Raw genomic sequence first — 25,003 nt, 5'->3', positions numbered from 1 at the left:
TGAGGGGGAGGAAGGTGTTGATTTTCTGTGTTATTTATAAAATACTTTGACAAGTAGGTTGGGCGCCATTTTTTTAAATTTTTAAATTTTGTATCTTCTATTGTTATCTCGTACCAATTGTATAAACTTTACCTTATTCTGAATAAACCATCAATATTTTATTGTCACATTTTTCCTACATTTTAAAGACTAAATGATGAACTTTTACACTACATTCTGAAGATTGTTGTACGAGAATCCTGTATCTTAATCACCAAGTGCCAAACTGTCTCTAAAGATGATTTTCAAAAGCTCCTTTCAACTGTGCCTGTAAGTAAAAATGCATTTAATGAAAGCAAAATTTTATCTGCTGTCCCTATTTTCATTTTACGATATTGAGAGGCGTGCACATACACACATACTTACTCATTTTACAAAGATAGACTTAAAATAATGTATGAAAATCAGTGTATAACTGCTTATCCTGGAAAGGTAGAGCTAGACAAGTCTATTTGAAATACCTTTCCAAAGACTTTATCCCCCTTGCTTAAACTGCTTGATGCAATACATTTTCCAAATTTGGGTGTTTTCGTTTTATCTAGTGAGGGATTTTTCCCCCTATTAATTTTATTTAGCATTGTTTTCTAAACCATCTGTGTTTTATAGAGAATGATAGGAACCAAAAGATTCTTTTAAGGGCTTACATAGTATTCTGTAATGGAGATGCACATGAACTATTAAGAGGCAAAAATTCAAGTAAGTATTCTGAGTGATTAGTGAGGATCGTATAGGAGAAAGCAGAAAGTTACAGTAAATGTGTCAAAGTATGTATCAAAAGCCATGTGGAAATAAGTTACCCAAGAAACTAACTTGGTTTGTTTTCTGTGCTTTCTCTTTTTGTTTTCTTGGTCAAAATCTTTTAAAAACATGAGGATAACATGCTCGCTCTTTCAGTAGGGTTTAGATCATTTAAATGCCCTTATTTGTATTAAAGGCTGCATCCTCCTGCCTGCGCTATCTGATGGCAGTTCAGAATCACCTACTCAGTAACACTATTTTGATTAAACCTGATGAGAATGATGACAGTGACAACTCCTTGCAGGGAGAAACATTGAAGGTACAGGTAAACACCAAGCTTTATTTTAACAATGCTTTCTATCCAGTGTATAAAGCAGCTTAATTGGCTAAATTTCTGTGTATTATGATGTCAAATTCACCTTGTGGCTTATATTCTTGTGTGAGGTAACATTAGGCCAGTCATTCTACAGATTTTTATGTCATTGCACAGTGGTCATCATATTTGTGACACTCTCATAATGTGTCATCCATGTGCTCCTGTCAATCTTCTTGTGCCTTTGTTTATTTCCATCTTCTTTTAAGAACTATATAATGTGGCACTTACAAGTGGTCTCATATACACATAAATAAATATATATTATCCATAAATAAATCTGGGAGCATAGCATTTTAAATAATTTTGACATTTTGGATGGTTTATTATGTTATCTTTAATCATTTTTAAAAGGTGTTAATTTTCTCTCAATATTTGTATTGAGTAATTAATTTCTAAACCTATAGTTCATTTTCTATAATTATTTTTAAATTAGCTTCGGTGTAAACTTAAGAATTTGTTCCCACGTGATAATTTATAGCAGTCCAAAGATTTTTTTATAGCTGTGGTTGTTATAATTTTGACAGATGCTCAAGGCTATTGTTTGTATCGTTCTTCAGAATTTCATCTTTGTGGGAAAATTAGAGAAATCAATAAGAACTTTATTTTTCCTTAAAATGTTGCCTTAAACACACCAAACAGTTAAACAAGGAAGCCACAGTGAAAGATAAAAGCCATTACTGTTTGCTCTTTTCTTATTCCTTTATGTATATATACGATTTAAATCAGACATTTGCTAGTTCATATTTATGAGTTTATCTCATTATATAATCAGTTTTTAAACAAGATGTGTGCAGATTTTTAATTGAAGTTGTTGATAATATTTATTGAACTTCTCTTGCCTTAGATAGGTAAGGACATCAGTAAAAAGGGACAATAACATTTTCCTTGTAAAGTTGAAAGCCCTGCAAATAGCTGGCACTTTTCTGCCACATGGTATGGGGTAGATGATTACTCATGTCATTAGTATGACTTAAATCATGAATCAGCTTGTCTAATCACTTCGGAGTTCCTTTTCTCTTAATGATATTAAAAAATTTATAATACTAAAAAAAAGAACCCCAAATCAGAAAAGTTCAACAATAAAGTAAAACGGTTTTTTTTCTATTTGAACAATAAAGTAAAATAGTTTTTTGTATTTGAAGGTTAAATTTTATAACTTAAACCACAGAAATAAATATAAAGAGTCTTAGTAAAGGCCAAATAGTTGTCTAGTATTTCTGGGGGAAAAAAGAAAAAACACACAGTGTCACCTAAAGAGTTAGTTTGGTTGTATCTTTTTAATAGAAAATAATTGTAAACTAAATATTTCTATGGTGTTAACTAGTGTTTCTTAACACATTAGTTTTTGTACTTCCATGAACACTCCAATAGTTATTTTTAATGTTTAATAGCCTACAACTGCCTGCTACTTTAATTGACTTTTTTTAACATGCCTGATTTTAAGTGTAATGGGTTCTAAACATTAAGTAAAAGGTCACTTGTACTGTTTCAGAATGTTGTGTTTCTGTCTCATTTTATTCACCGCCTATACATGCGCCTTTTACTGTTCTGTTTTTCTCTTTAGCTATCCTCATACCACCCAAGGCAACCTTCCACCTGGACAGTTTCTGGGCTGGCCACCAGGAGCTCTCTGTGCTGGATGGGATGGGAGCTAGGCCTTTTCTCCTAGGGACTCAGTGTGCTCCCTGTGAAATGCTGCATATTTCTGTCAGCACTCCAGACCTTGGCCTCCCAAGTCAAATTGCTACTTGCCATCCTCGCAGAATTTACTGCTTTGGGCTTATTCTGGCCACCTCATTATTTCATTTGGAAATGTATCATTAAATACACCATTTCATGTTGTCATTGTGAGTGTATGTTCATCACAGAGCTTAAAAATAATATTATGATATTTTCTACCTAGGAGCTAAAGGTCAGTATTTTGGCTCTTGCCACCCAAATCCTGACTGGATGTGATGAAGTGTTGGAAATGCTACAGCAGGTCACAACTGCCCTCATAAATAGTGACATAGCAGACCGTGAGCAGAGGTGAGGAAATGGATTGTGGACTGTGACCTGCTGCCCTTCAGGAAGAAAAATTTGCTTATGAAAGCGAGATCTCATGAGAACAGAATAGAGAGAGATTGATTTAGTATACAGGAATTTTGTGAGAATAGGTCTAAATGGCAAATGTTTCAAAATGCAATCGAACTCTTTAAAGTGCTTTTAGATGAGATTGGGCCAACAGCCATCAAGGATGTGGAGGACAGCCTCATCTTTGACATTTGGGACTTCTGCTGCCACCACTCCCAAATTGGCCTTCCCTTTAATTATTGAGCGTGGTGCCACATGTATTTACTTTCTTCATGATAAATACTTTTAGTGATAGAGATAGTCAACTGCCACACAAAAGATCACACTCACATGTTACTCAAGCTTTTACTGTAGTTTCACTTCTCCGAGTACGTAGGTGACCTACATAGGGCGTAAACTTGCCTTTTACAGTAATAAAGTCCTTTTGGAGGCCTTCGCATTGAAATTTCTGCTGTGCTTTGCTTTTAAAAGAGTTGCCTGCTATTTTTTTGACAATTCATAAGTTAGAGATGTTGACCTAAAACAATCCTGTAGTGTAATTTTTGCTTCAGTAACCCTGTCTCTTTTCATGGCCTTGGTTCTTGCCTGTTCCCAGAGAGTAGAAGAGAGGGGATTAAGAACAATATAATCCGAGAGGCACCTGTGGCTCAAAGGAGTAGGGCCCCGGCCCCATATGCCGGAGGTGGCAGGTTCAAACCCAATCCCAGTCAAAAACTGCAAAAAAAAAAAAAAAAAAAAGAACAATATAATCCAGACAGGCACAGCACTGGGATTTAGTGAGACATGGTGCAGTCTAATGGGAAAGCCTGGGAGACTGATGTCGTTTCTGATTCCAACACCAATATCTGGAGGAGGCTAGGGAATTCACATAGCACATTTCTTTCTGCATACCTTATTCCTTCTAGCAGAGGACAGGGATATCAAGAATGTTATTTTAAAGACAAATTGAAAGTTAACCTACTTAGATTAGTTGAAATTATGGAGATAAAAAGTAGAATGGTGGTTACAAGGGGAAGTGGGTATGGGGAGTTACTGCTTAATGGGTATAGAGTTTTGGTTTTACAAAATGAAAAGAGTTATGGAGGTGGATGCTGGTGATGGTTGCACAGTATTATTTATATTTAACACAGAAAATGGTTAAGATGGGCCAGGCATGGTGGCTCACACCTGTAATCCCAGAACCTTGGGAGGCTGAGGCAGAAGGATCACATAAGGCAGGAGTTTGAGGTTACAGTGAGTTATGATGACACCACTGCATTCCAACTTGGGTGACAGAGCAAGGCCCTATCTCTAAAAAAAAAAAAAAAAAGAACAAAAGAGCTAAGTTGGTAAAGTGTATGTTATGTTTATTTTATTAAAGTAAAAAGAATTGGGGTGGGGAAAAGCCTGCCAGCCTCTGTATGTCCCAGATGATGCTCAATTTCTCTAGGCCAGAAGTGGATTTCACAGCAATGGGAGGTGATCAGGGTTGTAGCCATTCACTTTCTCCTCTTCAGAGACTCAGTGCAGCACAGTGACCAGCAGCCCCAGGGGTAAGGGATCTTTGCAGGTAGTAACTACCCAGAGTAGCCATTGGCATTTTAGAACCCATTTGTAAAGTGATTGGAAAGAGCTATGAAATGCACTGTGTAAAACCTTTTTTGGTAAAATTCACACATTAAAGGTGAAATCCATTAAAAGCTTTCTGTTCTTCCCCTCTCCCTCAGTGGTAGAAGGTGGGAAATTTGTGAACTAAATTGCACTAACTGTAAGTGATTAACTAGTTTAAGGAGATGGTGTTAGTTGCTTCTTCACATATTTGGGCATTGCTGAGGCTGTGTATTTTTTTTGAACTTTTTATAGGTTAAAAGGCTTGGAACAAGTTACTAAGGCTACTATGCTTGGTCACCTTCTTCCAGTGTTACTGACCTCCCTGATGCATCCAAATTTACAAACTCTGATCATGGCCGATGCCCTGATGCCTCAGCTAGTGCAGCTGGTACTCTATACCAGCCAGGTATGATCCTTGGCATGCCAGAGCGAACTGCTTTGGGGCCCACCTGCTTCACAATGAGTCTGTTTGCTTTTACTGAAGGCAGAATGAACATAACCCTGTCTTTCAGAAACCAAGGGAAATAATTAGGGAATAAAGAAAAATAACATGTCATAAAAAATGAACTAGAATATTAAAGGAAAACGTTTTGTTTGTTTGACTAAAATACTTACAGCAGTCTTTCAGGAGGCGTTTGTTGCTGATTAGCTATGAAAATGCTAATATACGGGCGGCGCCTGTGGCTCAGTCGGTAAGGCGCAGGCCCCATATGCTGAGGGTGGCGGGTTCAAACCCGGCCCCAGCCAAACTGCAACCAAAAAATAGCCGGGCGTTGTGGCCGGCGCCTGTAGTCCCAGCTACTCGGGAGGCTGAGGCAAGAGAATCGCTTAAGCCCAGGAGTTGGAGGTTGCTGTGAGCTGTGTGAGGCCACAGCACTCTACCGAGGGCCATAAAGTGAGACTCTGTCTCTACAAAAAAAAAGAAAATGCTAATATACAATGCTGCTAAAAATGTACCATTATATTTCATCTCCGAAATCCTTGCCAGCTAAGAGTAACTAATATAAATGATGTGTTCCTTACTAAGAGATATGCTAGGAAATGAATGAGTGAATGAATGAATGAATGATTGTTCCAGTCTAGCATTAAATAAAATAAGTGGCATTACTTAGTGAAGGAGGGCAGACCAGGATTGTAAAAAGGCAATTCAAATGATAATTTTAAACTTGACTCTTATACCATCCAGATAACTGACAGTAAGCACTTTAAAACATGGTGGTTTTGTGTTTCAGACGGCTTTGCTGCTTAAAACCCAGTGTCCAGTTTTTGCTGAGGTGGGCTGTTCCCCAGGTGGTACATTAGACCAGAAGTGCAGGATGTTCCCCGATGAGAGGTAATGGATGCTGCTTCTTGCAGAAACCCTTTTTTTTCCTTTCTGGTAAAAGCCTAGTATTCTTTTTACAATAGTGATTATTAGCAAGGATTATCAAACTGGGTAAAGAAAAAGACTTTAGGATCAGAATTTTAGAGAACTATAGGACTGTTTTGTAATTTATAGGAACTGATTAGAATAAATTTCCCCATGGATCAATAGATGAGTTCAAAATTGCTTTGAAATTCTCATACACTAATGGTAGGTATGTAAAATATTAAAACTTTCGCAGATACGCAGTTTCTTTCTTTCCTTTTTCTTTTCTTTTCTTTTTTTTTTTTTTTTTGAGACATAGTCTCACTTTGTCACCCTTGGTAGAGTGCTGTGGCATCACAGTTCACAGCAACCTCAAACTCTTGGGCTCAAGCAGTTCTCTTGCCTCAGCCTCCCAAGTAGCTGGGATTACAGGCACCCACCACCACGACTGTCTATTTTTAGAAACAAGATCTCAATCTGTCTCAGGCTGCTCTCAAACTTGTGAGCTCAGGCAATACACCCATCTCAGCCTGTCAGAGTGCTGGGATTACAGTCATGAGCCACCATGCCAGGCCAATTTGGCAGTTTCTTAAAAAGTTAAACATATACCTACTGTATAACCCAGCCATTTCAGTTTGAAGTAGTCACAAAAGAAAAAAGAAAGCACTTTACAAAGACTTGTGTGTTAAGGTTTTACAACAGCTTTAAGTAGAATAGCCCAAAACTGAAAACAATCCAAATGTCCATCAGCTGGTGAATGGATAAACAAATTGTTGTATATCCAAACAATGGAGTCCTAGTCAGCAATAAAAAGGAATGAACTGTTGTCATATGCAACAACATGGGTGAATGTCAGAATACTTACGCTGACTGAAACAAACCAGGTCCTTTTAGGTCACTTACCGTATGACTGCATTTATATAAAACTCTAGAAAATGCAAACTAATCTGTAGTGACAGGAAAACAGTGATTGCTTAGGGGAAGAATGGAGGGAATAAAGAGGATGAAGGAAATTTCGTAGGCATATACAAATGTCTAAACTTACTAAGATGTGTGCTTTAAATATGTCAATCATGTTTTATTGAGGCTGTCTTTTTAAAAGTGTAAGTATTCTGACATTCACCCATGTTGTTGCATATGACAGCAGTTCTTTCCTTTTCATTGCTGACTAGGACTCCATTGTTTGGATATACAACAATTTAAAAAAACTGATCAGAAAGGATTTCCTAGGTTTCTCTAGAGTAGTGTCCTAGTCAATTGAGCTTTTTTTTTTTTTTTTTGAGACAGAGTCTCAAGCTATCGCCCTGGGTAGAGTGCTATGGCATCACAGCTCACAGCAACCTCAAATTCTTGGGCTTAAGCGATTCTCTTGCCTCAGCCTCCCAAGTAGCTGGGACTACAGGCACCCACCACAATGCCTGGCTATTTTTTGTTTACAGTTGTCATTGTTGCTTAGCAGGCCCCGGGCCGGGTTCGAACCCGCCACCCTAGGTGTATGTGGCCGGCGTCCTGCCAACTGAGCTACAGATGCCACCTGTCAATTAAGCTTTTTGCAGTAATGAAAACTTATATCTATGCTCTCCAGTACTGTCAGCCATAGCCACTGATTGTTATTGAGCACTTGTAATATGGCTAATGTGACCTACAAACTGAATTTAAAATTTTATTTTATTTAAATTCAATTTGTTTGCTGGGCACAGTGGCTCACGTCTGTAATCCTAGTCCCCTGGGACACTGAAGCAGGTGGATTGCCTGGGCTCACAGGTTTGAGACCAGCCTGAACAATAGTGAGACCCTGTCTCTAAAAGTAGCCGAGCGTTGTGGCAGGCACCTGTAGTCTCAGCTACTTGGGAGGCTGAAGCAAGAGAATAGCTTGAGCCCAAGAGTCTGAGATTGCTGTGAGCTACAACCCCATGGCACTCTACCAAGGGCGACAAAGTAAGACTCTGTCTCAAAATAAACAAACAAAAAAAAATTCTATTTATTTATTTGTTCTGTCACCCTGGATAGAGTGCCATGGCATCATCATAGTTCACAGCAACCTCAAACTCCTAGGCTCAAGCAATCCTCTTGCATCAGTCTCCTGAGTACCAGGTACCTGTATGACACCCAGCTAGTTTTTCTTTTTTCTTTCATTTTTATTTTGAGAAGGGAGGGAAAAGATGCAAATATAATGTCTAACAACAACAATAAAAAACACTCTTAACTATAGGAATTTTTTTTAATGTCTCTGATTGCCATTGATACCAAGAATTTAATTTTTTTTATTTTTTTGATACCAAGTATTTAAAAGCCACAATGTTGTCATACTGCATGCTGTGGCAAACTAAAGGGCAATTTCCTAATCTTTGGTATTTTTCTGTGTTTACATTATTTTTTCTTTCTTTGCTGCTAAGCTAAGTCACTTTCCTTTTCTGTGTTTTAGAATGCTAGAAGAGAAGGAAGAGCCAGGCTTTCTCACTGGTTTAAAGATTCCTGCCCCATGGGCTGCTGGAAAAACTGTGGAAACGGTTCACCCCGTCAGAGACAACTATAAATTTAAAGAAACTGTCCATATTCCGGGAGCTCGCTGCCTGTATCTTAGATTTGATAGCAGGTGCTCATCACAATATGATTATGACAAAGTAAGCACTGGTTCCACCTCCAATAAGCTGATTTCTTAGATGCTTCTTATTTTTCTTTGCTGCTGTTCACCATTCTTAACTTATTTCCGTCTGCAGATTTATCTCTAAGGAATACTTTCCTAAGATAATATCTTGAAGCGTAGTGATTAAGGGAGTTAAGGAAACACCAGCTCAGCGGTCTAAGAACAATATTTTAATGACAGTTGAAAGTGTTCTCTGTAAGCTTTGAAATGTTTAGATCTGAGTCAAAGGAAATTTCCTTTCCATTACATTTCCCTCTGTGCTTGAAATTCCTACAGATGTGTGATATCCATTTATCTAGAAAGGTCTCACTGCCCAATTTTTGGGACTTCTCATGTATCTTTTGGGGAAAGATGGCATTTTAGAAGTGTTTTAGATGTGCTAGGATCTTACTTATATTCCTTTAAATATTTGTTCTTTTTCGCCATTACTTCAGGCTCCATATAGATTTTGAGGAAGAGTAGTTTTCAGGCTGGTGGCTTAACAGTTATAAATAAAAGGAATCCTTTTAAAAGTTGAAGTATTTTTTTCTAGTTATAATTGTTGAATTGCAAGCCATCATTTTGAACTTATAAGGAAAGGCTAATGAAGTCAGGATATGTGACGTATGAAAGAACAACTGGAGGATTATCTAATGGCTTTGTACTATTTTTATGTAGCTTGTTAGCTGTCTGTTTTCTCTCTCCCTTGTGAGCTCTGTGAAGGCAAATGGTCTTAAATCCTATGGGGAGGTTTTAGGTTAAAAATAAAGGACTTTTTTTTTTTTTTAAGAGACAGAGTCTCACTTTGTTGCCCTTGATAGAGTGCTGTGGCGTCACAGCTCACAGCAACCTCCAGCTCTTGGGCTTAGGTGATTCTCTTGCCTCAGCCTCCCGAGTAGCTGGGACTACAGGCGCCTGCCACAATGCCCAGCTATTTGTTTGTTGCAGTTTGGCCAGGGTCAGGTTCGAACCTCGGTATATGGGGCTGGTGCCCTACTCACTGAACCACAGGCGCCACCCCCCAAAATAAAGGACTTCTTAACTGCGCATGCTATACATGCATTCTACTGGGCAGGTTACAGAATCCTTTTCCCCATGATTTTTTAAGACCCTGAAGATTCCCAAATGTCTGGAAGGGTTTGACTTGTCCCCAAAACTTAGCTAGAAGCAAGAAAGTAGGAAATGATCTTTGGTGGGTCTTTGAAAAAATACATCTCCTAGCATCAGTCTACCCTGGTGCGTAGCTCCTAGCATAAACTATCCATTTCCTAAGACCAGAAGAAGTGACTGTTTAATATGGAAATTGTGGAGGTTGCCATTTTAGTTGGTGTCAGTTGGTTTCTCCTTTAAAACAGTAATTTGCTCTGTCAGCATCTATTTGTGCCTAAAAAAAAAAAAAAGTAATTTCGCATTTCTGATGTACACTAACTTATACCTGCAATAGACATTAGTTTTAAATGATGGAGCACAAAGAGGCTTACTACATGGATAAAAGTACATTTACTTTTCCAGTGGTCCCTGGCTGGTGTCAGCAAAAGGTCCAAAAGGGTAAGAAATCACAAAATGATAAGTGTCCAGGGCTAAAGATGGAGCTTTTAGATCTGAACTTAGAGGCAGTGAGAAGCAGCCAAAGAGCATTAGAAGCCAGGGTTTGTATTTACAGAAGCCAGAGCTTTATTTTTCCCTTGGAAGTATTTGAATGTCAAATGAGCTATAAATGTTTCTCCTACATATTGGAAAGTTGGTCTGTTGGTTATAAATGAATAAGAAAATACTGATACATGAAAACTGACCCAAGAAGCAACAGCCCCTTTCTGGCCCAAATTTATATCATTTTCTTTTTACACATTAAGCAATATTCTAGGAATATATGGCTTATTTTCAATTTGTTGCATTTTTAAAAATCCTTATTTATTCATTGATTCTTTTTGGTGCTTTTGTTGCTGTGTTAGATACAACCATATTTCTATCTGTATTTGCTCATTGTATTAATTTGGGGGAGAATTTAAGGGGTCAAACTATACCTGTTATTAATGATTTATATGTTACTAAGTAGGATTAAAATAGCTATTAATATTTGAAAAACATTTATATACAATAACTGAGTATAACTATTTTAATGCCCAGTCCCCAAGCAAATTAGAGTGGGGTAATGTAAATAGTATGCTTTTTATTTTAATGACTGTTATTACTATATGGCTGCCCAGTAAATACCGATGCTGATTGTATCCAAATTTTTATCAGTTATACCTAAAAAAATCAGGAAAGATTAATTGTAATGATACCAGTGCCTGGTTATAAATGTATTTTTAAACAGATTTTTTTTGCAGCCTTTTTATTTGTAGATGTTGTTTTTGTTTTTCTTTTACAGTCTAACAGTATATTTTCTGTTTTGAAGTTGGTGATATACGCGGGGCCTAACACAAACAGTAGGAAGGTTGCTGAGTATGGAGGCAATACACTGGGATATGGCAGCCGTAGTGTCTTAGGAACTGGTTGGCCGAAAGACTTGGTGAAGGTATGGTATCCAGTCATAACTGCTTCCTAGTAAAGAAAAATGTATTTACAACCCTCACGGGTCTGATTACTAAATATAATCCCAGAAAACATTTGCCATGGGGACTTTTGTTGAGGTGAGGCTACCTTGCTAGTCTTCTCAACTCACTCCTTCTATTTAGAATGATCCTCAAACCTGAGCCAGTAAAATGTAAAAAGAAAGAAAAAAAAACAAAAACAGAACGATCCTCCTTTCACTTGTAGAACATCAGATCCCTGTTAACTCTGGAGCTGGAGTCCCTTGCACAGGTTACTCCATGGACAGAGGTTGTCACAGCATTTCCTCACCGTCCATTAAAAGGGTTGCTAGTTCTTTCAGCCCACTATCCTTTTGACAGGTAGTCTAGAACCCCAGAGCCATTACAGTTTAAAAGTATTGGGTGAATGCATTCAGATATATTTGGGCCTTTGAAGCAAAAATAATGATCATTCCCAAATTTATGAGATTAGGCCCAAGCTTTATAATCTGGGCCCTCAAGCTATCTACTGCCAGTTTGCCTAGAATATGACTATGAACTGAAATGACCATTAAAACCCCCAAATGTCTCCAAGGTCTGTTCCCAGAGCTTTTATTTTGCATACATTATGTACCCTCTTTAATTCAGCCATAAACAGCAAGTTAACTCAAGGGGTGCAGTCTGGGTGCACTCAGACCCAGATCAGCACAGAACTTTGTAATTGCTCTCTGACTTGCTGCCTTTTGTTTCTTACTCATGGAGTTGGTTCTTTAATGTGCACCAAGGTCTTGAAGCACTCAGTACTGGTTGTTTGCCTGCCTTGTTGATATGACAGATGGAGTAGAGACCAGGGAAGAGCAGAAAGAATAGAAATCTGAAGAATTTATTAGAAGTTGCACTCAAGATTTGATTAATCTTCACTTTGATCTTGCTTTGGGGCAATTGTAGTCCATTTTACAGATGCCTTGTCCCAAAGACTGCCTGGTCAAAAGAGATACCTAACAGGCTGGTATCTAAGGGAGGGAATGGGAAATTGAATCAAAATTCAAACCTGTAGTCCTTTCAGAAATCTCTGAAATTCATTGCTCTCTTACAAATTTTATGTCTTGTTTTTTAAAGTACATTTTCCCCCCTTAAATTTTAAGGTGGAAGGAGATACAGTCACCTTCTCCTTTGAAATGAGAAGTGGCCGTGAACACAACACTCCTGATAAGGCTATGTGGGGCTTTGCTTGCACAGTTCGCGCTCAGGTACTTGCATCTAACCACCGCTATGGGCAAAATAATGTACTTTCTGCTATGTGCCTTGTTTACATCTATTGTATTTGCCTGGGAAACAGAGCAAAATATGAGTCACTGGTTCATTCACATCTTCCATTTAACAGTAGTAAACTACTAGTAGTTAGCAGTAGTTTTGTAGAATAAAACTGGCTATGACCTAAAGTCAGTTCAGCAGCACAGACATAATCCATTACTAGAGGCTCCATCCTCAATGCCTGGGAAGGCGACTTGACTCCAGCATTATTCCATAGGTCAAAGAAGACTCAAACATTTACTAGAAGTAAACACTTAGATTCTGGATTTTAAGAGTTATAAGAAGCCAGGTGTGGTGGCTAACTCCTTAATCCTAGCACTGGGAGACCAAGGCGGGAGGATCTCTTCAGCTCAGGAGTTCAAGATCAGCCTGAACAAGAGCAAGACCCTTCTCTACTGAAAACAGAAAAATTAGCCAGGTTGGGTGGGTACCTATAGTCACAGCTACTCAGTAGGCTGAGGTAGGAAGGATCACTTGAACCCAGGAGTTTGAGGTTGCCGTGAGCTAGGCTGAGGCCACAGCACTCTAGCCTGAGGAACAGAGTGAGTCTTTATCTCAAAAAAGAGTTGTAAGAGTTCTGCTAACCCCTCTAGTTGCCTGATTTTAAAAACATAATTTAGACTTGGAAGTTGCTTATGTTTAACCAAGCAAAGGGTCTCCAGAGTGGAATGATCTGCTAGAATGTAAGCTCCATGAGAGCAGGGTCTATGGTTTGTTCTCTGATGTATCTCAGGCATTTAGAATATGACTTGGTACACAGAAGGCACTCAGTAAATATTTCTTAAGTGAATTCAGTGCAGTCACACTTTGAATACAGGTGAGAAAAGAAAATAGTGATTTATACTTAGGCATGACAGAGAGGAAGCTCTAAAAAATCTGGGCTTCTGATGTGATTTGTACTGTTTCTGATACTGAGTCTTATCAGCTATTTTCTCCCTGTAATTGTGTTGAGACTTCATTCTGTGGCCATTCCAGTGCCCATCTAGAGATGATGTTGGGTGCTGTTCCTGTGTCCCATAGCAGTGATGCTTGGTGCTGCTCTGTGAAACCCTGTGGTTGGGGACATGCAGTGTGGCTCAGTACAGGGTGAAGTGCTCTGCCAGTGTCCACTGACCAGTGTGGTTTACGTTGTAGGAGTCTTCGGAGGATGTCTCAGGAGGCTTGCCCTTTCTGGTAGACCTGGCTTTAGGTCTGTCTGTGTTAGCTTGTTCCATGTTAAGAATCCTGTACAATGGACCAGAAATTACCAAAGAAGAAGAAGCCTGTCAGGAGCTATTGCGGTCCAAACTTTTACAAAGGTAACAGAAAGGTTCAAACTGAGCTAGTATTCTCCATAAAGGAAAAAGGACTATGTGGAAAAGTACTGTTAGTACATTTCCCAGCTGATTATGCCTACTGCCTGACAATCTCCTGGGTGACATTGTGTCTAAGAAATAAGATGAAATTTCACCTTAGTGCTTTCTAGCCCTTACTTCACTAAATTTCAAATTACATCCTTGAACCGCATAAGCTTTTCTCCAACCCAGTTATTATATAATTAAATTGAATGATCCCCAAAGGATGGGTAGATGTACGAGAAAACAAACATAGCGAAACGTTTATTGCAGGATCTAGACACTGAGTATATGGATTGTTAACCATGTAATTCTTTCAACTTTTCTGTATGTTTAAAAGTTTTTATAATAAAATGTTGGAGAGGAGGTAGATTCCCAAAGATATGCTTTCATATAATGCTCATTTTTCTTTCACTTCTGGAGAAAATTTGATGAATAAATATGTAACCCAGAATGCGATCCTTCATGTTTGATGTATCAAGCAAACTTCAAGTACCTTTCCAGTGTTAATGATGAGAGAGGAAGTGAAGAGCCTCTTTTCTGTCTGCCCAGGTGCCAGTGGCAGGTGGAGGCCAATGGTGTGATCTCCCCTGCCCTTACTCCGAGTCCCTCTCCACTGCCTCTGACCATAGAGGAAGACAGAGAATTCACCTACCCCTCTGATGTCCTCGTGCCTCCTGTTGGGAACTACTTTGATCTTCCCCGGATCAGGCTGCCTCCAGGAATCATGATAAAGCTCAGGGAAATTTCTGGGCGTGCTAGACCTCAATTTAGACCAAGTATAAAGTATGTTGCTATGTAGCATTTTACTTTTCCCAATGAAAAAAGAAATGGTTGAACAATTAAGGGGATGTATTTCTTTTCATGATCTAGTAAATGAACTTCAATTTTATATTTACTGAATGAATGTTAGCTGAGTATTCTGGATACACCAGATAGTATTCCAGATTAGCAGTTTTCAAAACCAGCAGCGTTTGTATCACCTGGGAACTTCGTTACTTCTTGAACCCTATTTCATACCTATTGAATCAGAAACTGAGAACGGGCTCAGTTATTTGCATTTTAACAAGTTTCCCATGTAATTCTGATGCATGCTGAAGTTTGGCAGGTTCTAGGTTTTTCTTAGTACTAGGAGTCAGCCTCTGGTTTCTATAGAGTCTAGATGTGTGTCCTTTTTTTAATGCCAAAAGAGATGGCGTGGGGTCTTTTATCTAGAATGTGAAGTCTATAGTTAGAAATGTCTTTGTGATATTCTTGCTTAAAGTCTGTTTTGCAGACTGCCTCTACCTTCTGCAGCAAAGTTGCCTCCTGAGGCAAAATTGGCCATTTCAGAGAGAAAATTTTAGAGAATAGATGAAATTTAAAATGAAATAAATGCAGAAAACACTATTGTTTTCAGTCCAACATCCATATGTACTGAATACTACAAGCTATAATACTGCATAACTGGGGGTAAATGGTGCTAAAGATCTTTTTTTAATACTTAGCCCTATTTTATCTCTAATATGACTCTAGCTCAAAACGTATCAATCATAGAAAATGAAGTCTCTTTAATTTTGATTTTCAGCTTTATGTCCATTTTATCAATTAATAGACTAAATTATTTGCCAACTTCAGACTCTCACAATGCATTATAATATCCATGCTTCTTACTCTATTGTAATAGGAGATGTGGTAAATATTAAATATATATTTAAATCAAAGCCTACATTCTTTAACCTATAAAATACAGTATTGGGAAACTGAGAGCATGGCACATATCTGACTAATTTCTATTCTGGTCACAGAGAAGTGATTCAGCCAGATGTGATGGAAGAAATGGTGGTGTCATGTGTTATTAAGCACTTGAACTTGGTTGATGCACTGCAGTCCCTAATAAATTTCCAGTATCAAGAAGAACACGCCGAGGAATATGATTTATTGTGTAAAATTATGGGAGAGACCTTTAAGAAACTCAATGCCATGGAGAGACAGCTGCAGGTAAATGAAAGCTAAGACAATTATATTTGTCTTGTAATTGATTTCTTTGCTCGAAATATAAGGAAGTTTAAAACATAATCTAAGACTGGCACAGTGTCTCACACCTATAATCCTAACACTGTAGGAGGCTGAGGCAGAGGAGTTTAAGACCAACCTGAGCAAGGGCAAGACCCTGTCTCTACTAAGAAAAATAGAAAAGACTAGCCAGACCTGGTGGCACAAGCCTATAGTCCCAGCTCATTGGGAAGCTGAGGCAAGATCACTTGAGCCCAGGAGTTTGAGGTTGCTGTGAGCTATGATGCTACAGCACTTATTTTAATCATTTAAAATAGAGTGAGACTCTGCCTCAAAAAAATAAAAAAATAGGCCGAGCAGTGGCTTATGCCTATAATCCCAGTGCTCAGGTGGATCGCCTGAGCTCAAGAGTTTGAGATCAGCCTGAGCCAGAGTGAGACCCTGTCTCTGAAAATTAGCCAGGTGTTGGGCAGCGCCTGTGGCTCAGTCGGTGGGGCGCCGGCCCCATATACCGAGGGTGGCAGGTTCGAGCCCGGCCCCGGCCAAACTGCAACCAAAAAATGGCCAGGCGTTGTGGCGGGTACCTGTGGTCCCAGCTGCTCGGGAGGCTGAGGCAGGAGAATCGCTTGGGCCCAGGAGTTGGAGGTTGCTGTGAGCTGTGTGAGGCCACGGCACTCTACCGAGGGCCATAAAGTGAGACTCTGTCTCTACCAAAAAAAAAAAAAATTAGCCAGGTGTTGTGGCAAGCACCTGTAGTCCCAGGTACTTGAGAGGCTGAGGCAAGAGAATCACTTGTGCCCACAAGTTTGAAGTTGCTGTGAGCTATGATGCCACGGCACTCTACCCAGGGTGACCAGTGAGACTATGTCTCAAATAAATAAATAAGTAAATAATTTTTAAAAGTAAGCTAAATTTAAAAAAATTACTATTATGACTAAAATTTCCAAATTTATAGATTGAACTTGTTTTTATCTTGCATCTACATATACATTGTTTTATTTTAATTTGTCAGAGTGTTGCAGAACTAGAACAGAAGTGGCAAAGGGAGGTTGAGGATGCCATGCAGGGTAAACTGGAGAACAACATGCCTTTCTTTTACGATTACCATTTTAATGAGGTGAGCAAAGTATGTGATTTCGCACTGGAGAATTACTGTTTATAGAGCAAAGGTATATATTGTGCGGGTAGAGGCAAAATAAATATGGCACATTCCAAAAATGCACCCATTCTTTAAGAGGTTAAAAGATTGTTGGGGCGGCGCCTGTTGCTCAGTCGGTAAGGCGCCGGCCCCATATACCGAGGGTGGCGGGTTCAAACCCGGCCCCGGCCAAACTGCAACCAAAAAATAGCCGGGCGTTGTGGCGGGCGCCTGTAGTCCCAGCTACTCGGGAGGCTGAGGCAAGAGAATCGATTAGGCCCAGGAGTTGGAGGTTTCTGTGAGCTGTGTGAGGCCACAGCACTCTACCGAGGGCCATAAAGTGAAACTCTGTCTCTACAAAAAAAAAAAAAAAAAAGATTGCCTTTGACTTTTGACAGCTAAAAAAAAAGTTAAATGAATTAGTCAACATGCCAATATATAAATGATTATTCATCAGGTCGTTTACAACAGATTTTTATACTATTAATCAGTTTTAAAAAGTCTAAAGAAATTAGCCGGGCATTGTGGCGGGCGCCTGTAGTCCCAGCTGCTTGGGAAGCTGAGGCAAGAGAATCGCGTAAGCCCAAAAGCTGGAGGTTGCTGTGAGCCGTGTGACGCCACAGCACTCTACCGAGGGCAGTAAAGTAAGACTCTATCTCTACAAAAAAAAAAAAAAGTCTAAAGAAATTGTCATCAGGGCGGTGGCTGTGGCTCAGTGGGTAGGGCGCCGGCCCCATATACCGAGGGTGATGGGTTCGAACCCAGCCCCGGCCAGCTAAAACAGCAGTGGCAACTGCAACAAAAACAGCCGGGCATTGTGGTGGGCGCCTGTAGTCCCAGGTACTCGGGAGGCTGAGGCAAGAGAATCATCCTGGCCCAAAAGCTGGAGGTTGCTGTGAACTGTGACACCATGGCACTGGTGGTCACAGCTCAATACTGAGGGCGACAAAAAAAAAAAAAAGAAATTGTCATTATTGTTAAGTTTTACTTTCAAGCTTAAAAAACAAAAATCAAGTAGAATTATAAACTATGAAGAAATCCCTAGAAAGCAGCCAATGCTGTTTTTAATCATTTAAAATATCAAATAATAGCTTATAAATGGGCTCGGCGCCTGTGGTTCAAGCAGCTAGGGCGCCAGCCACATACACCTGAGCTGGCAGGTTCGAATCCAGTCTGGGCCCACCAAACAACAATGACAGCTGCAACCAAAAAATAGGCACTGTGGAGGGTTCCTGTAATCCCAGTTACTTAGGAGGCTGGAGAATTGCTTGAGCCCAGGAATTGGAGGTTGCTATGAGCTGTGATGCCACTGCACTCTACCCAGGGCAACAGCTTGAGGCTCTGTCTCAAAAAAAAAAAAAAGGGAGGGGTGGCGCCTGTGGCTCAGTCGGTAGGGCGCCGGCCCCATATACCGAGGGTGGCGGGTTCAAACCCAGCCCCGGCTGAACTGCAACCAAAAAATAGCCAGGCGTTGTGGCGGGCGCCTGTAGTCCCAGCTACTCAGGAGGCTGAGGCAAGAGAATCACTTAAGCCCAGGAGTTGGAGGTTGCTGTGAGCTGTGTGATGCCATGGCACTCCACCGAGGGCCATAAAATGAGACTCTGTCTCTACAAAAAAAAAAAAAAAATAGCTTATAGATGTGCTTCAGGCATAGAAAGATGGACCAAAGGTAGTGATTTTTCCCTGAAATTTTCTGTGCCCTTTAACATATGTACAGCAAAAGTTGGGTTTTGCAGATTCTGCATACCATCTTTTCTTGATTTTTCCTTCTTTAGAACAAAATGAAAGAACTAGAACTTTTGTGTTCAATGAAAGAAGTCTCCTTTGATGGAAATGATCTTGAAAACATGGTCCTATCTCTGAGGTTAGTGATGTTAATAACTATTAAGGCTAATTTATCACCTTGATGCTCAAAACAAATTGTAGAAGTATAGTCTCTTAATAGGTTTTTAAAAAATACTGTGCAAATTTATAATTTCAAGGATATGGAAACAACCCAAACGCCTGTTAATACATGGGTAGATTAATAAAATGCCGTGTTTGTATACTATAGAGTACAACTCAGCTATAAAAAAAAATGGTGATCTAGTATCTTTTGTATCAACCTGGATGGAACTGGAATCCATTCTTCTAAGTAAAGTATTATAAGAATGGAAAAACAAACCCCAAATATACTCAATACTAAATTGGAATTAGTCGATCAATACTTATGTGTACATAGGGAAGTGAGATTCAGTGGGAATCCGGTAGGTGGAAGGAGGGAGAGAGGGTATATTGTACACATTCTGAGTGAAAAGCACACTTATAACTTTGACCTGAAATATACAAAACAAACTACGCAACCAAATACATGTGTACACCTGTAATATTCTGAAAAAAAAAAAGCAACTGTTTTAAAAAGAACAATTAATTGTGCATTCACTAAATATCTTAGAATTGGAACTCATTTGGTAAATTGGAAGTTTTGATTTTAACCTTCAAAAAATTAGCATAGGCGTTTGAAACTGAGAGAAAGGAACTGAAAGTGGACAAAGTTAATAGCACCCATCCCCTCAGTTGGGAAAAGGGAGGTAAGCAATGTTTATTAGGTTCCTTTGGCTTAATTTCCCCTCCATCTTCTATCCTTTATAATTTTTTTTAATAATTACTTTTGGCAAGCTGGAGAACAACTAAATGCACATCAGTCTTTCTTTATAGGGAGAAGTTCCTACAAGAAGTGAATTCTCTTATTCAGAAACCTTCACACCCACTGGCCAAAACAAAGACATTAGTTAAGAGTTTAATGAACCGAGCTGAGCTGTTGCTGCATGTTACCATTGCGGCCCAGTCGGGCCTCACAAGAAGCATCTCGGGGACCCCTGCAGAAACGCCAGGTATTGCATAAAGACATCCCTGGAAGGGCTTCTAACCGTAGTCTGCTCATAAAAGGTACAACTGTTACTTAAAAAATTCACTAGAATTTTTTCCTAGAAAGGGAAAAAAGGAAATTTCTGTATTTTTTATTTTGCCTTGTGCTTTCTCTAGTCAAGAAATCCTTAGTTTTCATTAAATTCCTATGGCATTTTGTGAGTCAACTGAGCATCAGTGGTACCTCTTGCCTGCCTCATGAAGGTTTTCTTTAGGGGCATCTGAGGAGCCCAATGACATGTATTTTTATATATGTTTTATGTATATGACACGTATATGATCTGGTTATTATAGTAACGTAAAACTGGTCAAAGTTGTGAATATCATAATGCATCATTTTTTCCTCTTCACTTGAAGCTGAGTTTGTATTTCATCTTTCATAATTATGCAGAACCTTCTGGCACATGACTGACTTTCTGTGAATTAATTATTTCTAAGTCCCATTTTAGCTGTTAGGCTAAAAATGCATCTCTCAGGAAAATTGATGAGTCTTCCTGCTGAACATAGGATCCATAACACAGCATAGCCCACAAGTGTTCTTAAGTTGAGGGAAAAAGTTGAATAAACATGTTCTTAAATGAAAGAGTCCATGTTATTGAGCCCCACTGACCAATGGGCAGTAGGGAACAGGCAAACTTGTTCTCATCCCATTTGTTTGTCGAAGGCACCTGTCACTTGGGAGGAGAAGTCCAGGAGGACTCCCAGGTGGACTCCAGTGATAGGAGATGACTCCCTGAGCACTTCAGGGGAAGATATGGATCTGGGGGAGAGATGTGTGTTGAGTGTTTGGTATGATGCCATGCCAAGATGGTCAGCTGTACGTACCACATTCCTGGCCACACCAGTGTCCTATAGGTAGACCTAATGGCTGGCAGTGCCTTATGTAGTCCCACCAACTAAGATCAAAGCCAAGGTATCACCAAATGACAATGACAGCTAAATAAATCGAGGATTAAAGGGGGGCAAGGAGACAAAAGCCATCTCTGAAAAAATGAATCTGGATTTATTTTAATTAAGAAATTTGAACTTGTAGACCCAGCTACTTGGGAGGCTGAGACAAGAGGATCGCTCAAGCCAAGAGTTTGAGGTTGCCATGAGCTATGATGATGCCACTGCACTCTACCCAGGGTGACAGAGTGAGACTCTGTCTCAAAATATGTGCTTCTAGGAATTACTTTCTGTGCCACCTGTTGCTCTTTAGAGTATGTGTGTTGAAGTGGACGTTGATAGCTATGAAATTAAATGAATATTTTAGTCATTTTTTTGAAAACCAATTTAATTAGATTTTCATTTTTCAAGCTAAAATAATTTTTAACCTAATATTTAGGTTAAATAATGGCCTAAAAACTGTCAGTGTGCAGTGCTAACTATATTGGCGGCTAAAGTCTGACACAAAGCAAAAATACACTTAGACTGGTAGTTTTGTGTTATCTTGGCCTGTTGCTGTGACTCCTTATGAGTCGGATAGCAGGAATGTCATCCCTTTTATTCCTTTTTTTCTAGCTTGTAAATCAGCTTCAGAAACAAAGGTGATATCTCATGCTGTCCGGCAGCCTGTTTTTCTTCGCAGTATGTCAGCTCCTTCTGACCTGGAAATGATTGGTAATGAAGATTTGGAATTTACTAGAACAAATCAGAGGTAAGTGTCTAATGGCCAGGGCTGGGTCCTCGCTTGCAGCTGAATGAATTCATCAGAATAGGCTCCCTCAACAAGTTTCTTGTCTTGTCCATCTAACACTGCTCTGTGTTTCCTGTAGGCGTCGCCATGTGACCAGTCACCGCAGCAGCTCCTTCACCCTCCTGCAGTCACTGGCCATTGAGGACAGCAGGGACAAGCCCACCTACAGTGTCCTGCTGGGCCAGCTTTTTGCTTTCATCGGCACCAACCCTGACCAAGCTGTATGTCATGTTTTGCAGACTACACAGGAATGGCACCTGACAGTGTGAGGGGTTTTGTGAGAATGAGCAGGAATCAAGTGTCCTTCTTTCTTGTGCATTTCAGGTGTCCAGCAGCAGCTTTCTTTTGGCAGCGCAGACAAGGTGGCGACGGGGAAACACTCGTAAGCAGGCCCTGGTCCACATGCGGGAATTGCTGACAGCTGCTGTTCGAGTTGGAGGAGTGACACATCTGGTGGGTCCAGTGACAATGGTCCTTCAGGGAGGACCCAGGTCAGTTGTTTCTATTAATTTATACTAGCCTATTGAGAACAGGTGGAAGCTATTTCACAGGTATTCCTGGGGCCAAAATATAAGTTTGAACTCCTGAGCTCAAGTGATCCATCCACCTTTGCCTCTCAGAGTGCTAGGATTATAGGCATGAACCCACTGCGCATGGCCTAATTTGTATTTTTAGTGGAGACAGGGTCTTACTCTTGCTCAGGCTGCTCTTGAACTCCTGAGCTTAAGCAATCCTCCTGTGTTTGCCTCCCAGAGTACTAGGATTAAGGCATGAGCCACCATCTCATGGTGTCTTTAGTGATTGTATAGCATTGCATCATATTCTTGAAACTTTATTTAACTAGTTCCCTATTTTTAAACATTAGGTTATTTATTTTTGATTTTATAAACAATATTATGTTTCATATCTTTGTAGATAAATCCTGATCGTTTCAGTTAAATACTACAGAATTAGCCCTATGTCGTATTTTTACCTTGGGAAAGTCTTATTTTATATCACCTGGGCTCTTATACTATGCTCATAATTAAAGTGTGAATTTGGCCAGGCGTGGTGGCTCATGCCTATAATCATAGTATTCTGAGAGGCCAAGGAGAGAAGATCACTTGAGCTTAGGCATTTGAGACCAGCCTCAGCAAGAGCGAGACCCCCTTTCTCAGTTAGCCAGGCATTGTGGCAGGTGCCTGTAGTCCCAGCTACTCAGGAGGCTGAGGCAGGGGGATCACTTGAGCCAAGAAGTTTGAGGTTGCTGTGAGCTAGTTTGATGCCACGGCACTCTAGCCTGGGCAACAGAGTGAGACTCTTTCTCAAAAAAAAAAAAAAAAGTGATGAACTTAAAATCTTTGCATTTCTCATTAATAGCATTTCATTTATAGTATTCTATGTTGTATGGTATGTTGTATATTTGTCTTAATATCAAATGGGTTTGGAAAATGTTGGACACCATTTCCTTGCTCTTACAGAGGCTTTTCTTTTTTAATTAAATCATAACTATGTACATTAATGCTATTATGGGGTATAATGTGCTGGTTTTATATACAATTAGAAATACTTTCATGAAACTGGTTAACATAGCCTTCACCACATTTTCTTATTCTGTTAAGACATTTATATTCTACACTTAGTAGATTTAACATGTACCCTTGTAAAATGCACCACAGGTGTGGTCCCACCAATAACTCCCCTCCACTCATCCTCCCCCCTCCTACAGAGGCTTTCCGCTTTAACTTTATTAAAGGGTCTGAAAACTCCTATAGCAGAGAACCCGTTTCTATTTTCCCTAAACCAGGATTTCTCAAACTTTTCTTGACTAGGGACTATTATGTTTGAAGAAATTTTGCCCAGTACCCTTGTGTGTTTTGGAAAACACTGAGCTGGGTATTCTCCAAGATCCCTTCAGTGCTTGATTCTTCCAGACACTCTGGGTTTCTCAGAAAGGTGCTTCTGCTCTCATAGTCACAGCCACTGTTCTTGTCATGGTTCAAGACACCTAAGCTTTGGTTTCTGTTTCATAGAATTGAAGAACTCACATGTGGTGGGATGGTCGAGCAGGTCCAGGAAGCGTTTGGGGAGACCATGACCTCTGTTGTGTCCTTGTGTGCTCGTTACCCTATTGCTTGTGCAAATAGCATCGGACTCTTGTGTACCATACCTTACACCAGGTAAGGAAAGAGATGCCTTTTTTTTTTTTTTTTTTTTTGAGATAGAGTCTCACTATGTCCCCCTCAGTAGAGTACCGTGGCATCACAGCTCACAGCAACCTGAAACTCTTGGGCTTAAGTGATTCACTTGTCTCAACCTCCCAAGTAGCTGGGACTACAGGTGCCAGCCACAACACCTGGGTATTTTTTGTTGTTGTCATTGTTTAGCTGGCCTGGGCCAGATTCAAACCCACCAGTCTCCGTGCATGTGGCTGGTGCTTTAACCACTGTGCTACAGGCGCCAAGCCAGAGATGCCTTTTATTGTATGTAAGTTATAACACAATATAGCCAATTAAATAAAAATATTTTTTAATTTAAAAAATTGGACTTTGTCGGGTGCGGTTGCTCCCACCTGTAATCCCAGCACTTGGCAGGCCGAAACAGGTGGCTTGCCTGAGCTCACAGGTTCGAGACCAGCCTGAGCCAGAGTGAGACCCCCGTCTTCAAAAATAGCCAGGCATTGTGGTGGGCACCTACTATTTGGGAGGCTGAGGCAAGAGAATCACTTGAGCCTAAGAGTTTGAGGTTGCTGTGAGCTATGACGCCACGGCACTACTGAGGGCGACAAAGTGACTCTGTCTCAAAAAAAATTTTTTAAATTAAAAATTAGACTTTTTGCTTTGAATATCCAGTGACTGACTGTATAAAGAAGTTTTTCTCTTGACAGATACCTAAAATTTTGGTGTAAATTTCTTATTATTGAGTTTCTATGTGACTAAATGTAGCCATTAGGTTTACATTACGTTGTGAAGATAGGGATGTTCAAAGAAAAATAAAAGTTCTCTAGAAAACTAGTTACATATTTGGCAGCAATATTTTGCATACACACATTTATTTCCTCTCTAGGTCACTTAATAGTTTGAAGATTTCAAGTATTCATGGAGTCATTCCTTGAATCCCCTTATGACAAAACATGAATTTTTTTTTTTATTATGACGACCTTGAGTTGTTTCTATCAGTTTTTACTTTGCTGTTCTGTGTGAACAAACCAAATTTTGAAAGTCCTTATTTATGATGGAAATAGTTTTGTGTTTAATTATACCTGGCAGCTTCCTAAGTTGTAGGCAAAGAACTATACCGACATGCTTTATGCCCTTTTGATAACCTGAACCTCACTTCAGAGTTTCCTGAGGTT

The 25,003-nt window shown here is 39.7% G+C and overlaps 1 protein-coding gene across 6 annotated transcripts in view; it reads left to right on the top strand.

The window, feature by feature from the left end:
* The window catches only part of HECTD4 (HECT domain E3 ubiquitin protein ligase 4), a 213,402-nt gene that overhangs the window by 111,438 nt on the left and 76,961 nt on the right, over positions 1–25,003 (top strand). For 3 of the 6 annotated variants that reach the window (XM_053588940.1, XM_053588938.1, XM_053588944.1), the window contains exons 16-33: positions 189–309; positions 974–1,102; positions 3,057–3,181; positions 5,069–5,222; positions 6,049–6,149; positions 8,590–8,788; positions 11,162–11,308; positions 12,449–12,553; positions 13,752–13,915; positions 14,504–14,737; positions 15,739–15,931; positions 16,959–17,063; positions 18,860–18,948; positions 19,782–19,957; positions 21,495–21,630; positions 21,749–21,890; positions 21,994–22,160; positions 23,682–23,828. In XM_053588940.1, the coding sequence (XP_053444915.1) occupies positions 189–309; positions 974–1,102; positions 3,057–3,181; positions 5,069–5,222; positions 6,049–6,149; positions 8,590–8,788; positions 11,162–11,308; positions 12,449–12,553; positions 13,752–13,915; positions 14,504–14,737; positions 15,739–15,931; positions 16,959–17,063; positions 18,860–18,948; positions 19,782–19,957; positions 21,495–21,630; positions 21,749–21,890; positions 21,994–22,160; positions 23,682–23,828 (2,634 nt within the window). The remainder of the gene's footprint in view (positions 1–188; positions 310–973; positions 1,103–3,056; positions 3,182–5,068; positions 5,223–6,048; positions 6,150–8,589; positions 8,789–11,161; positions 11,309–12,448; positions 12,554–13,751; positions 13,916–14,503; positions 14,738–15,738; positions 15,932–16,958; positions 17,064–18,859; positions 18,949–19,781; positions 19,958–21,494; positions 21,631–21,748; positions 21,891–21,993; positions 22,161–23,681; positions 23,829–25,003) is intronic. The other 3 variants (XM_053588942.1, XM_053588943.1, XM_053588941.1) reach the window with 3 other exon arrangements.

The sequence above is a fragment of the Nycticebus coucang genome, chromosome 4 (genome assembly GCF_027406575.1).
Source record: "Nycticebus coucang isolate mNycCou1 chromosome 4, mNycCou1.pri, whole genome shotgun sequence".
Taxonomy (NCBI): domain Eukaryota; kingdom Metazoa; phylum Chordata; class Mammalia; order Primates; family Lorisidae; genus Nycticebus; species Nycticebus coucang.
This window is presented reverse-complemented; position numbering and strand designations above follow the sequence as displayed.